This window comes from Eurytemora carolleeae, unplaced genomic scaffold (genome assembly GCF_000591075.1).
Source record: "Eurytemora carolleeae unplaced genomic scaffold, Eaff_2.0 scaffold671, whole genome shotgun sequence".
Classification (NCBI taxonomy): domain Eukaryota; kingdom Metazoa; phylum Arthropoda; class Copepoda; order Calanoida; family Temoridae; genus Eurytemora; species Eurytemora carolleeae.
The window spans coordinates 155824-171726 of NW_019396560.1; the positions used below are offsets into that span (position 1 = coordinate 155824).

General features: G+C 31.0%; 1 protein-coding gene and 1 long non-coding RNA gene across 2 annotated transcripts; both read left to right on the top strand.

The window, feature by feature from the left end:
• Positions 1-276: 276 nt before the first annotated feature.
• LOC111705512 (uncharacterized) lies at positions 277-3428 on the top strand. Its single transcript, XR_002766024.1, has 2 exons — positions 277-370; positions 3137-3428. It is a non-coding gene; the product is annotated as an uncharacterized LOC111705512 (long non-coding RNA).
• A 2645-nt stretch (positions 3429-6073) lies between these two features.
• LOC111705514 (uncharacterized) lies at positions 6074-15778 on the top strand. Its single transcript, XM_023478093.1, has 6 exons — positions 6074-6158; positions 8688-8920; positions 9713-9801; positions 9955-10002; positions 12086-12163; positions 14096-15778. The coding sequence occupies exons 1-6, from the start codon at positions 6137-6139 to the stop codon at positions 14202-14204; spliced, it is 579 nt and encodes a 192-aa protein (XP_023333861.1). The 5' UTR covers positions 6074-6136; the 3' UTR covers positions 14205-15778.
• Positions 15779-15903: the final 125 nt, after the last annotated feature.

Here is a 15903-nt window from a genome sequence, read left to right on the forward strand (position 1 = left end):
TAAAAGTGTTTAGTTTTGATAATTCATACATGTTTTCCAGCAGTAAAAATCCGCAACCCAACCATGCTGTTGAAAATAATCAGTTTTTTAAATTCTATACATTGTTTTCTTTCTCATACTTGATCATCAGACAAAGCTTTAAAGGGTGAATCGGGTATTGTCATCTTCGTAAAGAGGTTCACTTGAAATTACACACTCAGTCCCTTTAACAACTGTTAAATCTCCCCCTCCTGAAAACTATCAAGACTTATTTAACAATTTCTTTTTTCCGATATAGAAAATTGAACACCGGAAGTTAGAGTGGCAAGCGGAAGCTAAGATATCCTGCACCAACCCCGGATACGCACCTTCTAAATCCCCAGAAAAAAAGGTGAAAATAATGCTTCACGTATATTTTTTAAAACTTTTTATTCTTTGATCTGGACAGCTGGTCTTGTCGTTCATCTGTATTCTTGTTTAATTATTTAGATTCTTATTCAAATAAAAAAACAAACATTTTACTCAATTTAACAAAATATTTAGATATTAAAAGATAATTTTAAATAACAATATGAAAATTCCTAAAATTCTTAGAATTGTAAAAAAAAAGTAAATATTTTTTTAATCATTTTTCACTGCATTTTATAAAAAATCGTTTTATCAAATAAGATTAAAAAATTGTATCAAAGAAATTTAATCATTCTCCCCCCCATAAATTTGCCAAAATGATAACATCATTAAACTCACAAGAAAACAAAATCACAAAAAAGTTATTTTGACAAAAATTTTAATACTTGAAATAAACGACTCTTCAGATTAATCGTGAAATTATAATTCAAATCCGAAGTTTGATTATGGGTTGTTATAAAGACAGAGGTTTCATTATTTTAACTTAAATCAGTTTAAAAAGCTGAAAATTGTAATTTGTATAAAAGTAAAGCATTAGGTTTGGAATAAACCGTAACATCAAAAAGAAAACAATTATTACAAATTATCATTTAGTATTTAATAGGAAATCAATAAGAAAATAAAAGTGTATTGGAATTACAAAGTCAAAACAATTGTATTTCTTAATAAAATAGTAAATAAATGTTTTTAAGTGTGATTGTATCAATCCTTGGGATTGTATCAATCCTTGGGATTGTATCAATCCTTGGGATTGTATCAATCCTTGGGATTGTATCAATCCTTGGGATGGTATCAATCCTTGGGATTGTATCCATCCATGGGATGGTATCAATCCTTGGGATGGTATCAATCCTTGGGATTGTATCAATCCTAGGGATTGTATCAATCCTTGGGATTGTATCAATCCTTGGGATTGTATCAATCCTTGGGATGGTATCAATCCTTGGGATTGTATCCATCCATGGGATTGTATCAATCCTTGGGATTGTATCAATCCTTTGGATGGTATCAATCCTTGGGATTGTATCCATCCATGGGATTGTATCAATCCTTGGGATTGTATCAATCCTTGGGATTGTATCAATCCTTGGGATGGTATCAATCCTTGGGATGGTATCAATCCTTGGGATTGTATCAATCCTTGGGATTGTATCAATCCTTGGGATTGTATCAATCCTTTGGATGGTATCAATCCTTGGGATGGTATCAATCCTTGGGATTGTATCAATCCTTGGGATTGTATCCATCCATGGGATTGTATCAATCCTTGGGATGGTATCAATCCTTGGGATGGTATCAATCCTTGGGATTGTATCAATCCTTGGGATGGTATCAATCTTTGGGATTGTTTCAATCCTTGGGATGGTATCAATCCTTGGGATTGTATTTAATCCTTGGGATTGTATCCTTGGGATTGTATCCTTGGGATTGTATCCTTGGGATTGTATCCTTGGGATTGTATTACTCTTTGGGATTATTTAAATCTTTGAGTTTATATCAATTAATGCAGGATATTTATAAATCATTGGGATAATATGTCAACCCTAAAGATTGCTTCAATTCACGGATTGTATACATTTTTGGGATTGTATCAATTATGTCAATTAAGTCAGTTTTGCGATGCATCAAAATTATAAATATCCATGTTTTTTCGATGTAGATTTGAATAAAAATGTTTCGTGCGTCATTCTTGTTTTTAGTCTAATTCAACTTGAGGAATGTAAAAACTAGGGCAAAGGTCTTAACTTTGAGAATTGAGTTGTTTTACCCAAATAGTCCTAGAAAAACATTAATTTTACCACAAAATACCAGTTTTGGTAAATGTAAGTTTTTGAACGTTTAGTTATTGAGCGGGTTCTAAAAGTGAATACAGTATATATTGAATAAACAAGTTTATCAACTAGTATGCTACTGAATCCATGATATTTACATTGCATCCCTAGGAATGTAATGTTGCAATGTTACATTCTCCCTGGTTTCAGGGTTGCAATGTAACAAAGTTGACAATTTACGCACCTTTTCATTCACGTGACCTGTTAAACCTTCTTCTGTTTTCATTGCATCCCTATTGTCCCCCTGTCTGTAACGAAGAGATAAATATTTAATTTTTTTTTCTTTTAAGATTATTATATCTATGGATTATTATCGCAGAAGATGCATAAAACAGCATTGGGGGGGGGGAGAAAAATCAAGTACAACCATATGAAAATTTGCTCAAAAAGAGGTCGGATTTTTTTAATAGGAAGAAGTAGTTGAACTAGGCTTTGAACTACTTATCCAAATCTGGTTAAACCAATTCTAAGTATTCATACAATCCGACCTTTGAGTTTGAAATTATTAAAAAAACAGAAAGAAGTTGAGCTTCTGACGGATATTTCAACTATTTTTCTAGTGCCCCACAGATCAAATCTTTTTTGTTTAAGTAAATTTTTTTGGGCACTAGAGAAACAGTTGAACCAGTCATAACAACTTTAACTACATCTCTCTCGTTTAAATAATCTAATTTATTACAAGTTTCTAGTGAATAATTAATTAGTCCTCTGCACCAGGACCATTAATAATTCATTAAATATTGACCAAGGGACAAATATATAAACTGACAATTTTTAAAAATAGCGGTTCATAAAAATAAAAACTTTTAAGTCGATTTTTAGTTTTTTATTAGGTTCAATTATCGTTTCTGTTCGAGTTAAAACTCGATTTCTTATTTTATCCATTTTCGGTCCGATAATTCTAAATCTTATTTCAGGTTGTGCAGACGACCAAGTTAAACTGGAAATCAGAGTCGAAAATAGATAGTCGACTCTCGGAGGTTCATGCGACAAGATCGGCGTCTACACGGAGATCGAAGATCGATCTATCGAAGTCGGAACATGATCTTCGACCGGCCACGGTTTCTGACTCTGGTCGAGGAGTTAAACATAACTCGGAGAGTTCTAGTTAAATGAAATATGCGGCTCCGAGAGTTCTGCAGATAATATACTTTTCTCTCAGAGTTTTAGTCGATTAAATATTTATATGTATAGCTCAGATAGTTCCAGGTAACTAAACCTGGATAGTTACATTTTATCTATTTTAATTTCACGAATCTCCTTCAAAATTGATTAAAAAACTATCAAAATTTTATTCCAGGGAATAGATTAAAATTAACTCTGAAAAAAACTTAGAAATATGATTGACTACTGATGAATATGATAGTTTTAATGAATTAAACGTCACTCTTAGAATCTAAGCGTTCTTTTAAATCAAACATAAATCTGAAAGCTCTATCTTATAATACAATTCTGAGCTTTCTTTAGAAGCTTTCGTAGCGTTCTTGTTACTTGAATATAACTCTGAACCTTTATGTTCACCAAATATAACTCTGAACCTAAATGTTCACCAAATATAACTCTGAACCTTAATGTTCACCGAATATAACTCTGAAATCCTTTTCTCTGAGAACTCTGAGTAATATAACTCTGAAACTCCTTTTAACTCTGAGCGTTCTTATTATTTGAATATAATTCTGAAACTTCTTTTTTAAGCTCTGAGCGTTTTTGTTCAGTAGATAAAACTCTGAGGGGTTTGGCTAGTTCAATATAAGTGAAAAAGTTTTGTTTTCAAACGAATAGTCTATCTGAGAATACTTGTCTAGATTTTAAATTTTAGTAAATTAGTTTCCTAAAAATTATTGACATTGTAAAAAACATTAATTCTTCTGTTTTATGTCAAACCTAAAGTTAAAAATTAATCAAAATTTGTAACGAAATCTGTATAAATTTAAATAATAATAGTACACTTATCATTATATTTTTTAGTTTATTACAAATAGTAGCAAAAAAAACAATTATCATTTATCTAGAAAAAGTATCTTTATATTATTTCTAATTTTTAATTTAATTTTTTGTCGTCAAAATATTTTTTAGTTTATCAAATAAATATTGTTTGTACGTTAACTTAACGTATTTATTTGAAGTGTAAATACAAATATTTTGTTAAACAAAGATTTCCTATTCCTAAGCATTTTGTCAATAAACATCAAAACTTGAAATAAATTTTTTTTCTATTTAAAATTCAATATTTACAAAAAAAACTTTAAAAACTATTTAAACAAAAGCTTTATAAAATTTGTTCAAACTAAATTAAAAAACAACCTTGGATATTTTATAATTAAAACTTGTTTACTATAAACATTTTAATTTGCAAAATTTAAAAAAGTATTTACTATAGCTGTGCAGGTTTTATTATAAACAATTGGTCTCATAAAACAATATTTGCAGTCCTGTTTCAATAATAAACCTTGGTTTTGCTTTCAGTTTAATCCAAGTATTCAAATCTAATTTTTATACATCAAAACAAAAGTAGCGATTTAATTACGTCTACGGTCTACGTGTTTACGTGGTTCAAATACTTCTTTATTTAAACTTCGAGAAGGAACAAAAAGGAAAGACACAATGAGACAATGGGGTTACATTATCAAATGTTTTTAGTGCAAGAATTTTGTTTTCAGAATATGCCGTATCTACTATCTATACATAGAAAGTTGTAATCTCTGTTTGTTTGCATATCCTATCATAACTCAGGAACCCCTTCACCGATTTGCTTCAAATTCAAATTGGGACATTCTGTAGAACCGCAAGAATGTTTTTAGTATGGTTTTAATATTCTATGTTGCGTGGATCGACCTCTGTAGGGGAAAATAGCAACAATCATGATTTAAGACCAAGTGCAGATAAACGTCCAGAGTAAGAGTAACTTTAAGTAACCTGAGGCTGAATTTTAAGAATTTGAGCCGCGGCTTAAATTTAAGCTGCGGCTCAAATATGGTCGGTTCCACTTTAGATTGTATTCCATTTTCAAGATTTAAGCCGGTTTTTGGGAGATTTGAGACTGGGCACGCCGAGTTCCCAAGCTAGTTTATTATAAAAATGCATGGATATAAATATAAAAACCAAATTGTTAACAGTTGTCAAACTAATTAAGTGCCTTCCTTCCTGCTGTATACAAGGTGGACGCAAATAGAGAAAGCACGTATAAGAATAAAACATTATCTCTATCAGTGAATAGTAAAATCATTGATTAATTGATTTATTTATTTCTGATAACGATGGGTTTGTATTTAGCAGGTGTAAGTTATATCAATTAAATAGGAAATAGCTGATTAAAGAAATCTAAACTTTTTAAAAGTTGAAATAATTTGTAGAATAAACAAAGAGAATAGAATATATATTAGAGTGGAATTTACTAGAAAAAAGTGTAAAACGGCCGTTTTGTTGTACTGTTTCCATACTGCAGGTGTACTTCACATATTTATGTTATATAACCTTTTGGGCCCTGGAATATCATTTTATAGAAAATCTAATATTAATATTAAAAGAAAATCAAATTATGAAATAGGCTGGTTTCATAATTGACCAATGATCATTTCACATAGACTCTATGCATTTCATTTTACAAACGATGATTTTCCGTTATAACTATGAATCAAATGATATTTTTTATTCACCTAATTCATTGTAAAGTTTATTTAACAGCTTTAAAAAATTCGAAATTGAAATGGAAAGTCTAGGGAACATACTGTATTAATGTACTCTACTGCATATAATTTGTGAACATTTACATGATTTGTACACTTTGAACTCCGTTTCAGACTGAAAGGGACTGAAAAATTCATACCGAGAGATTCTCTAAATTCCACTCTAAAATATATTCTATTCTCTTTGAGAATAAATAATGTTTAACTTTTTTTCAGAAAAGATAATAAAAAATGGCACCTAAGAAGAAAAAAGGTATTACTGGAACATTTTATTTTCTATATAATTTAAAAAATGATTTGGTAACCCGAAAAAAGGTTCAGACTTTAGTAAGGATTCCGCAGATTAATACTTATTTCTTAAAGGGACAGATTCTGCAGATTTATATGTATTTCTTAAAAGGACATTTTCTGCAGATTTATATATATTTCTTAAAAGGATATTTTCTGCAGATTCATATGTATTTCTTAAAAGGACAGATTCTGAATATTTCTATGTATTTCTTAAAGGGACGGAATCTGCAGATTTATATGTTTTTCTTAAAGGGACAGATCTGTAGATTTATATGTATTTCTTAAAGGGACAGATTCTGCAGATTTATATGTATTTCTTAAAGGGACAGATTCTGCAGATTTATACACGTATTTCTTAAAGAGAATAATTCTGCAGATTTATATGTATTTCTTAAAGGGACAGATTCTGCAGATTTATATGTATTTCTTAAAGGGACAGATTCTGCAGATTTATATGAATTTCTTAAAGAGAATAATTCTGCAGATTTATATGTATTCCTGAAAGGGAAAGATTCTGCAGATTTATATGTATTCCTTAAAGGGACAGATTCTGTAGATTTATATGCATTTCTTAAAGGGACAGATTCTGCAGATTTTTATGTATTCCTTAAAGGGACAGATTCTGCAGATTTATATGCATTTCTTAAAGGGACAGATTCTGCAGATTTATATGTTTTCCTTAAAGGGACAGATTCTGCAGATTTATATGTATTTCTTAAAGGGACAGATTCTGCAGATTTATATGTTTTTCTTAAAGGGACAGATTCTGCAGATTTATATGCATTTCTTAAAGGGACAGATTCTGATTTATATGTATTCTTTAAAGGGACAGTTTCTGTAGATTTATATGTATTTCTTAAAGGGACAGATTCTGCAGATTTATATGCATTTCTTAAAGGGACAGATTCTGCAGATTTATATGTATTCTTTAAAGGGACAGATTCTGCAGATTTATATGTATTTCTTAAAGGGACAGTTTCTGTAGATTTATATGTATTTCTTAAAGGGACAGTTTCTGCAGATTTATATATATTTCTGAAAGGGACAGATTCTGCAGATTTATATGTATTTCTTAAAGGGACAGATTCTGCAGATTTATATGTATTTCTTAAAGGGACAGTTGACGTAATTTCAAGTTACTCTTCAGTTTTAAAGTGGCATGCCCGATTCACAATATTAACTTTGAAAGCTTTGATGAAGAGTGTGAGAAAAATGAAAAAGGGGGAGAGTAACAGAATAACCAGAGCTGGAAACTTGTATTGTGAATATCGAGATCAAGCATGCTTGATCACGATCTTTTTTAATCTGCAGATTAATTTAATCTTGATTAAATATCCCGCATGCATGCATGGCAACCGTACCTTGGGGGAATAACTGGAATGAAGAAATTAAGCATTGATCCTCAAATCAAAATTGCCCACAGTGAATATTGAGATAAAACGATCGGGATTTCTGGCAAACAAATACAAAAGTTTTCAGCTGTAATTATTTCTAGCTCTAAGGAAATTGAATGGGGATTGTCTCAGTCCGGTTTTTAAAACATTTAAGGTTTCGTTTTCTTTAAGGTTTACATGTGAATGCTCTATAAGGTTGCTATCATTTATACTATGACAATTTTTCCAAAGTTTAGACGATAAAATACAATGAAAAAAGCGGATAACAGTTGTTGTTTTCATACGGCAGATAACTTTTCATAGCGTGGTCTTTTAGTAATAACTTGAACTAATACTACAACCACTATTATTTGGTTCCAATTAGAGATGGATGTGAAATAACGAAACTTTTGAGAATGAACGAAACTTTTCAACTACGATACGAATGTGTCGTTTTGAAGAAAAAAACGGCTTGGATCGTTAACAGAAATTAAAAAACGATTATTTTTAAAAACGAAAAAAAAATTAAACCAATGATTTAAAATGATTTGAACAATCTTGAACAACAATCGTTTTTTACTAAACGAACGAATTTTCCGAAAGATTTTGAAAAAATGGAGAGTTTTAATACTGAACGAACATTTTTTTAACTTCTGAAAAAAAACGATTTTTTCTAATTGAAAGAAAGGTTCTTTAGAATGAACGATTTTTCTGAATGAGATATTTTACTGAACAAACGATTTTACTGCAGTGAGAAGACAAATGAAATAGATAAAAAATTAAAATCATTTTTTTAACAATTGAAAAGAATGAACGAAATGGGTCATTGACAAATAATGAACGAATAAAATGAAAAAAGCATCTCTAATTCCGTTGCATAAGCTTGACAAAAAAGGAACACTTTTCTTCAAATTACATATTGTAAAATAGCATTTTCTCTCTGTGTATCCAACTTAAATTTGTTAGAGCCAAATAAAATTTTAACTTAATTCTTATCTTTCAGGTTTTAGCTATTCAGTTAAAATTCAATTCTTCTTTCATTTTTTCTATCCAATCAGCATCACACATTACATTTATTCGGACCTAGTAAGAATTATTAAAAGTGTTTATTTGTACAGCAGCTGCTACAGAGGAACCAGCAGAGGAAGGAGAGGGGAAACCTGAGGAAAAAGCTGAAAATAAAGGCAAGAAAGGTAAAGACGAACCTGGTAAGGTAGCTGAAGATCAAGATGAAAAGGCAGCTGATAAAATAGCTAAAAAAGCAGCAGATGAAACAGCCGACAAAGCAGCTGATGAACCAAACGAAACCCTAGTTGATGTTGAGGAGAAGAAACCCTCAGACAGGATTCAGGTAAACTAAATAAATCATAATTTTAATAAATACTAGTAGGACCTCATATCATCTTGGCAATTAAAATTGTTTTGAACATATTCTCTGTATTTTATATCAACTATTAAATCATGTCAAGCCTAGTTTTATGCTTTTTTTACTAACTAAAAGCTCTGTCAGGGCAGCTCACCTTCTATCAGTAGCTTCTTTGGATTCTGTCAAGAGCTATTAATATATATCTTCCGGTCCCCTCTAACAAATTGTGAAAAGGATTTTTTCATATTTGTATTGATATTTTATTTCATATATATTACATGAAGTATTATAAACTATATAAATAATGAATTTAAGTATAACTACAATACTTATGTATCAAACAAAAATACAGTGATAACCAGAAAACTTTGGAATAGGAAGACTACTTTTAGGCGCAAATTATAAATAGTCTAAAAAACATAAGACACAGCGATTGTGCAGTGTAAACAGACCCATTTGACTTAATAAGTGATTCAATCAGTTATAAGTAAAACTATTTTCTGTGTAACAACTACAACTACACTCAAGATTTATAGAATGTCGTCTTCCTATTTTACAGCTTTATAGTTATCACTGTATGTTACGATTTTTCCATTTTAGAAAGTTCTTTATTGCAGTAATTCTTACGCAACAATGGGTTAAATTTTCAAGGAAACCGAGTGAAGTAAACAAAATTGCAAACCTAGTTTTTTTAAGGGAAATCCACCATTCAACTAAAGTAAGGATTGGTCAAAAAATGTTATTTTGAATAGTTGGATTGAAATGTTTTCCTTCTAGGCTGAGATAGACCAAAATACTGCTGAGGAAAATGCCGCTGATGATTGCTGCGTGTGTCCTTGCTGTTGTTGTTGTTGGATCACTTGCAGGAAAGGATCCATGCGTCTTCCATTTTTATTCTTTTTAATCTCCATTTTAGATTTTATTTCGGGGTTTAGAGGAATTTTAGAAACTATGATTTTAAGAAGAATTGTTGTAAAAGATTACTGTTGTATTTGATTAAATATGGATACCCATGCCAGGAGGAAAAAAGAGAAGAGAAAAAGAGAAACACTTTCTGCTTTTATCAGGTTGGGTTTTCATTTGCTGTATAGTATGATTAAGCAAACATGGAAAAAACGGATTTTGGATGAAAAAAAACAATATTTTCTTGTAAACGATCATCACATGGTAACAACAAAAGCGTACTCAAAAATATGTATGCTATTATTTTTTTAGAATATTTTCATAAAACAACTTAAAGTTTATTCTTCAATCTTGAAAATCGTTGAAAAATCATTAAAAATATTTTTGTTTCTAGAAAAAATAAAGCTGCATGCAGTGATCTGCCAAAAAATATTTTTTCCTCCTTTTTTGTCAATTCGTTATTTTCGTGTTTAATTTATAATCATCTTGATTCAAAAGTTATTATGATTTAAGTCTTTAAGGCTTAAGTATATTTCAGTTTTGTTTGAGTAACCCTTTAAGGCTTAAGTATCTAAGTCTTGTTAATAGCTCTTTAAGGCTTAAGCATTTAAGTTTTTTTTAATAACTTTTTAAGGTTTAAGTATTTAAGTCTTTGTGAGTAACTCTTAAGGTTTAAGTATTTAAGTCTTTGTGAGTAACTCTTTAAGGTTTAAGTATTTAAGTCTTGATGAGTAACCCTTTAAGGTTTAAGTATTTAAGTCTTGTTTGAGTAACCCTCTTAAGTATTTAAGTCTGGATGAGTAAGGTAAGTCTAATTGTGAGTAATCTTTAAGGTTTAAGTATTTTAGTCTTTTTGAGTAACCCTTTAAGGCTTCAGTATTTAAGTCCTAGTGAGTAATCTTTTAGGCTAAAGTATTGAGGTCTTTGTGAGTAATCTTTAAGGTTTAAGTATTTAAGTCTAATTGTGAGTAATCTTTAAGGTTTAAGTATTTCAGTCTTTGTGAGTAATCTTTAAGGTTTAGGTATTTAAGTCTTTGTGAGTAACCTTTAAGGCTTAAGTATTTAAGTCCTTAAGGCTTAAGTAATTATGTCTTAGTGAGTAATCCTTTAAAACTTTAGTATTTCTTAATGAAGAATCAAGAATGAAAGCGGGGAAAACCCTCTCCTGCTTCCCACGCAAGCAACAATTATAATATTTGAAGCAAGCTTTCTCTAATTCCTATACGTACTTTTAATATTAATAATAAACAAAAAACATTATAACTTCTTTATTCTTAAATATGAAAAAATTTTGAATACAAATATTGCATGAAAGATGGGATGGGAGTGGGGTGGGGCATTATATTAATAATCATACATAAAATATATTAAAATATGTTTATACCACTTTTTGGGAAAATTAAAAAAATGTATATGTAGGTATATGTCCCTAAAAAATTGAGCCTTTAATAACTAATCTAAAATTCGTATATCAAGATCAGATAATGGTTTTTTAATATAATCTTGTAAATGTGTAGATATTTAAAGTTATATGAAAGAAAAAACCAGTTTACATCTGGCGACCAATAAAGTCTAAACTGTGTAAGATCAGATTAAAAAATACATATACAAGTAAAACTATAACAGATTTCGAAATAGATTTCAAATTTAAGAAGACATGATGATCGAAATCCTATAACGTTATAAAATAATACATTTAATAACAATTTATCCTCCATATTGAAAGTTTCAGGTAGTCTTAAAAGTTTTATTTTTTTGTACAGTGAAACCCTTAATAACGAATACATCGGAAGAATTTATTAAATGTCGTCTTGAATTTATACTATATTACGTAAATTTCAGTATTTATGAAAATAAATAAATACCTAGGAATATGCGAGAACAGTTTTAAAGATCTCCATATAATCATTTAATTAAAGAGCTAAATATCTGCAGCATTCCATTATCAGAAAGGGAAGAATACGACATTTGATAAATTCTGTCAATGTCTTTATTAAGGGTTTCACTGTAAGTAACCTTGTTGTTCGTTGAATGAGAAAGAAGGCGACATTTTATATTAGAATAAAGTTTAGGCAGGATCACAAGGAAGTTACGCGCACATGCCGCGTTGAATTCAAGACAGAGAGAAAGAGTCTGCTAAAGCCGCTGTGCTCGGCCCCCTAGCCTGTCCTAACCCTGAAATATATTCTAATCTCTCTCTTCTTGTATTTTATCGCGGCAAGGGCACGTAATGTTTATATATTCTAGGCGAAGAACAAGTTCTGTATTGGGAGACAATGATGCCTGGTCAACTCTAAACGTTAAACGAGATCTTCATTTTGAAGAGTAAGCCATCTTTTTATTTTACAGAATATTACCTAAATCGCAACTCTTCGAAATTAATCATAAATTGTATTTTTTCAACCTCAATATTGTAAGATGGGGTTTATCCCACGCAAACAGGATACTGGAGAGAATCCTTTTAAGGTCGTCTTTTTATTTTAGACGACATTTTCGGCATTTATTCGTCAACTTAATTTTACAGGTGGAATTTTTGAAACAATAATCATCAAGTGCCCGGATACTTCATGCCATATGTCCTCATTTTCAAAATGTGGTCTGTTCCTGAATACATATAGACTATATTGCTCATGCAAGCTAAATATGGATAAATATGGATTAACCTCTATAGTGCTAATTTCATATTTTCAGTTTCAGCTAACGACATGAGCTATCTAGTCTAATTTATCTAGGGGTCGCTACTATAGTGTAAATTCATATTTTCAGTTTCAGCTGACGACATGAGCTATCTAGTCTAATTTATCTAGGGGTCGCTACTATAGTGTAAATTCATATTTTCAGTTTCAGCTGACGACATGAGCTATCTAGTCTAATTTATCTAGGGGTCGCTACTTGCAATTTAAAATTTGCCGGTGAAGTAAAGAACTCTTCAGATTATAAATTATTAAATAGAATCAAAATTGTCTACACGTCCAATTTTAGCATCATTCTTAGTTAACAAATGAGATCAAACTAGAACACACTACAGGGTGTCCCAATAAACATGGGAATTAATAGACGACTTTAAAGCTTTAAGGTTGCATAAAATCACTGTTCACGATGTCTAATTCTGTTGCATGAAACGCGTTGGGTCAACTGCATACCGGGTACACCATAGACGGGCCGGTACGATAAAGACTAGACTGGCATCCTTGTATTGGTTCGGATTGTGCAACTTTTGAACTAATGTCAAGCTTTTTCAGAACCATCAGATAGTTCTCAGAGATCAAAGAAACTCTTATAAGTCGTCTCTTAATTGTTGTTTGGTTGGACAATCCGCTATCTAGATATCACAAAGAGAATAGAATATATATTAGAGGGGAATTTACTAGAAAAAAGTGTAAAACGGCCATTTTGTTGCACTTTTTTCATACTGTAGGTGTACTTCACATATTTGTGCTGGGCCCTGGAACATCATTTTATAGAAAATCTAAAATTAATACTAAAAGAAAACCAAATTATGAAATAGGCTGGTTTCATAATTGACCAATGATCATTTCATGCATAGACTCTATGCCTTTCACTTTACAAACGATGATTTTCCGCTATAACTATAAATCAAATGATGTTTTTTATTCACCTAATTCATTTTATAAAGTTTATTTAACAGCTTTAAAAATTTCGAAATTGAAATGGATAGTCTAGGAAACATACTATATTAATGTACTTTACTGCATATAATTTGTGAACATTTACATGATTTGTACACTTTGAACTCCCTTTCAGGCTGAAAGGGACTGACAAAATTCATACCAAGGGATTGTCTAAATTCCGCTCTAATATATAATCTATTCTCTTTGAACAGTCACTTTGTAAATTCGCGTATAGCTGTTATAGTTGTTCGTTCATAAAACAAAAAAGCCGACAAAAAAAGCATAGAATTTACGTTTTTGTGGGACATCACGTGACCACAGGGAATGTTTATGAATGACAAAAATTTTAAAGTGTTTAATTTTAAAGTGTGTTTTAAAGGTTTTTAATTTTGTAAAATAATTTAAATTCTTGAAAATCCGCGAATTTTTTTTTTAAAAATCCGCAACATTTTTTTCTTCTTCGTTTTAAATTTAAACAAAAAGAACATGTTCACAATTTAAATAGAAGATGGGCGAGAAGCGCCCTTAAAGCCTAGTAGTTCAAATTTTGATAAAAAGCTTGCTGGTAAATGGACCGAACTTATAAACAGCTGATTTTCATTTCAATTGATATTTTTATGTTAAGGCATGAGAGGCTTAAAGCTCTTCAAATCAAGAGAGAACTGGCGCTCGCAGATATATGGAATAATTCGAGAACACCGAGCCAATCTTCGCTAGTTACTGAGCTTAGCTAGAATAGTGAGCCAATCCTCGTTAGTTACTGTGCTAAGCTAGAATATTGAGCCAATCCTCGCTAGTTGCTGAGTAAGCCAGAATATTGAGCCAATCCTCGCTAGTTGCTGAGTAAGCCAGAATATTGAGCCAATCCTCGCTAGTTACTGAGCTAAGCTAGAATATTGAGCCAATCCTCGCTAGTTGCTGAGTAAGCTAGAATATTTAGCCAATTCTCGCTATAGTTACTCAGTTTAGCTAGATTATTGAGCCAATCCTCGCTTGTTACTGTGCTTAGCTAGAATATTGAGCCAATTCTCGCTATAGTTACTCAGCTTAGCTAGATTATTGAGCCAATCCTCGCTGGTTACTGAGCTTAGCTAGGATATTGAGCCAATCCTCGCTAGTTACTAAGCAAAGCTTATAGAATTGAGCCAATCCTTGCTAGTTACTGGGCTTAATTAGAATATTGAGTCAACTCTCGATATAGTTACTCAGCGTAGCAAGAATATTGAGCGAATCCTGGCTAGTTCCTGAGCTAAGCTAGAATATTGAGCCAATCCTGGCTAGTTCCTGAGTAAGCTAGAATATTGAGCCAATCCTCGCTAGTTGCTGAGTAAGCTAGAATATTGAGCCAATTCTCGCTATAGTTACTCAGCTTAGCTAGATTATTGAGCCAATCCTCGTAAGTTACTGAGCTTAGCTAGAATATTAAGCCAATCCTTGTTATTTACTGAGCTTAGCTAGAATATTGAGTCAATCCTCGTTATTTACTGAGCTTAGCTAGGATATTGAGTCAATCCTCGCTAGTTACTAAGCATAGCGATAATATTGAGTCAATCCTCGCTAGTTAATGAGCTTAGCTAGAATATTGAGCCAATCATCTCTAGTTAATTAGCTAAGCTTGAATATTTAGCCAATCCTCGCTAGTTACTGAGCTAATCTAAAATATTGAGCCAATCCTCGCTAGTTGCTGAGCTGAGATAGAAAATTGAGCCAAATTCGTTTCAAGCATTTTAGCCAAAAATCATAGATGTTTGTAAATTATCCTAACTTGGAATAGAATAAAATGTTTTTTCTAACATATTTTTCTATTTGCTTTGTCTGAGACAGGTGTAAATGTACTGAAATATTTGGTACCAACCTACATTGCTGAACTGTGTGTAAACAATCCCATCACGTGTTTTGCCCCAAAAAATTGTGATAAATTAAAAAAGACAAAGTTTAACGCATTTCTAATTTTAACTTAATATTATACAGGATTGGATCTCGGCGAACTGTAAATTCAAAACATTTTTATTATTTGGCATATATTATATTAGGCATATATTATATTTGGCATATATTATATTTGGCATATATTAAGGAACTACATACTTCAATTACCTTGTGCTACTTTATCCTGACTTCAAATAAAGCAAAAGCCCAAAATTGGATTCAAATTTATATAAAAACAAGAAGGGTTTGCAATCAAATAAGAAAAACTAGAATACAAAAATGTTGATTTACTACCTCAAAAATTAAACCTACTTTAGTTTTACGTCTTTCAAATTAAAAATTGACTATGTACGATATTTGGAACATATTAATTAATTTCATCATTTACATCTTTTTAGATGGTTTCGCGAATTTTTTTCTCACTTTATGCTTCTCTCGATTAAAAGGATTCAGACGAATTCAAATATCTATATTTATTCAAAATAAATCTGTATAATTGTAGAA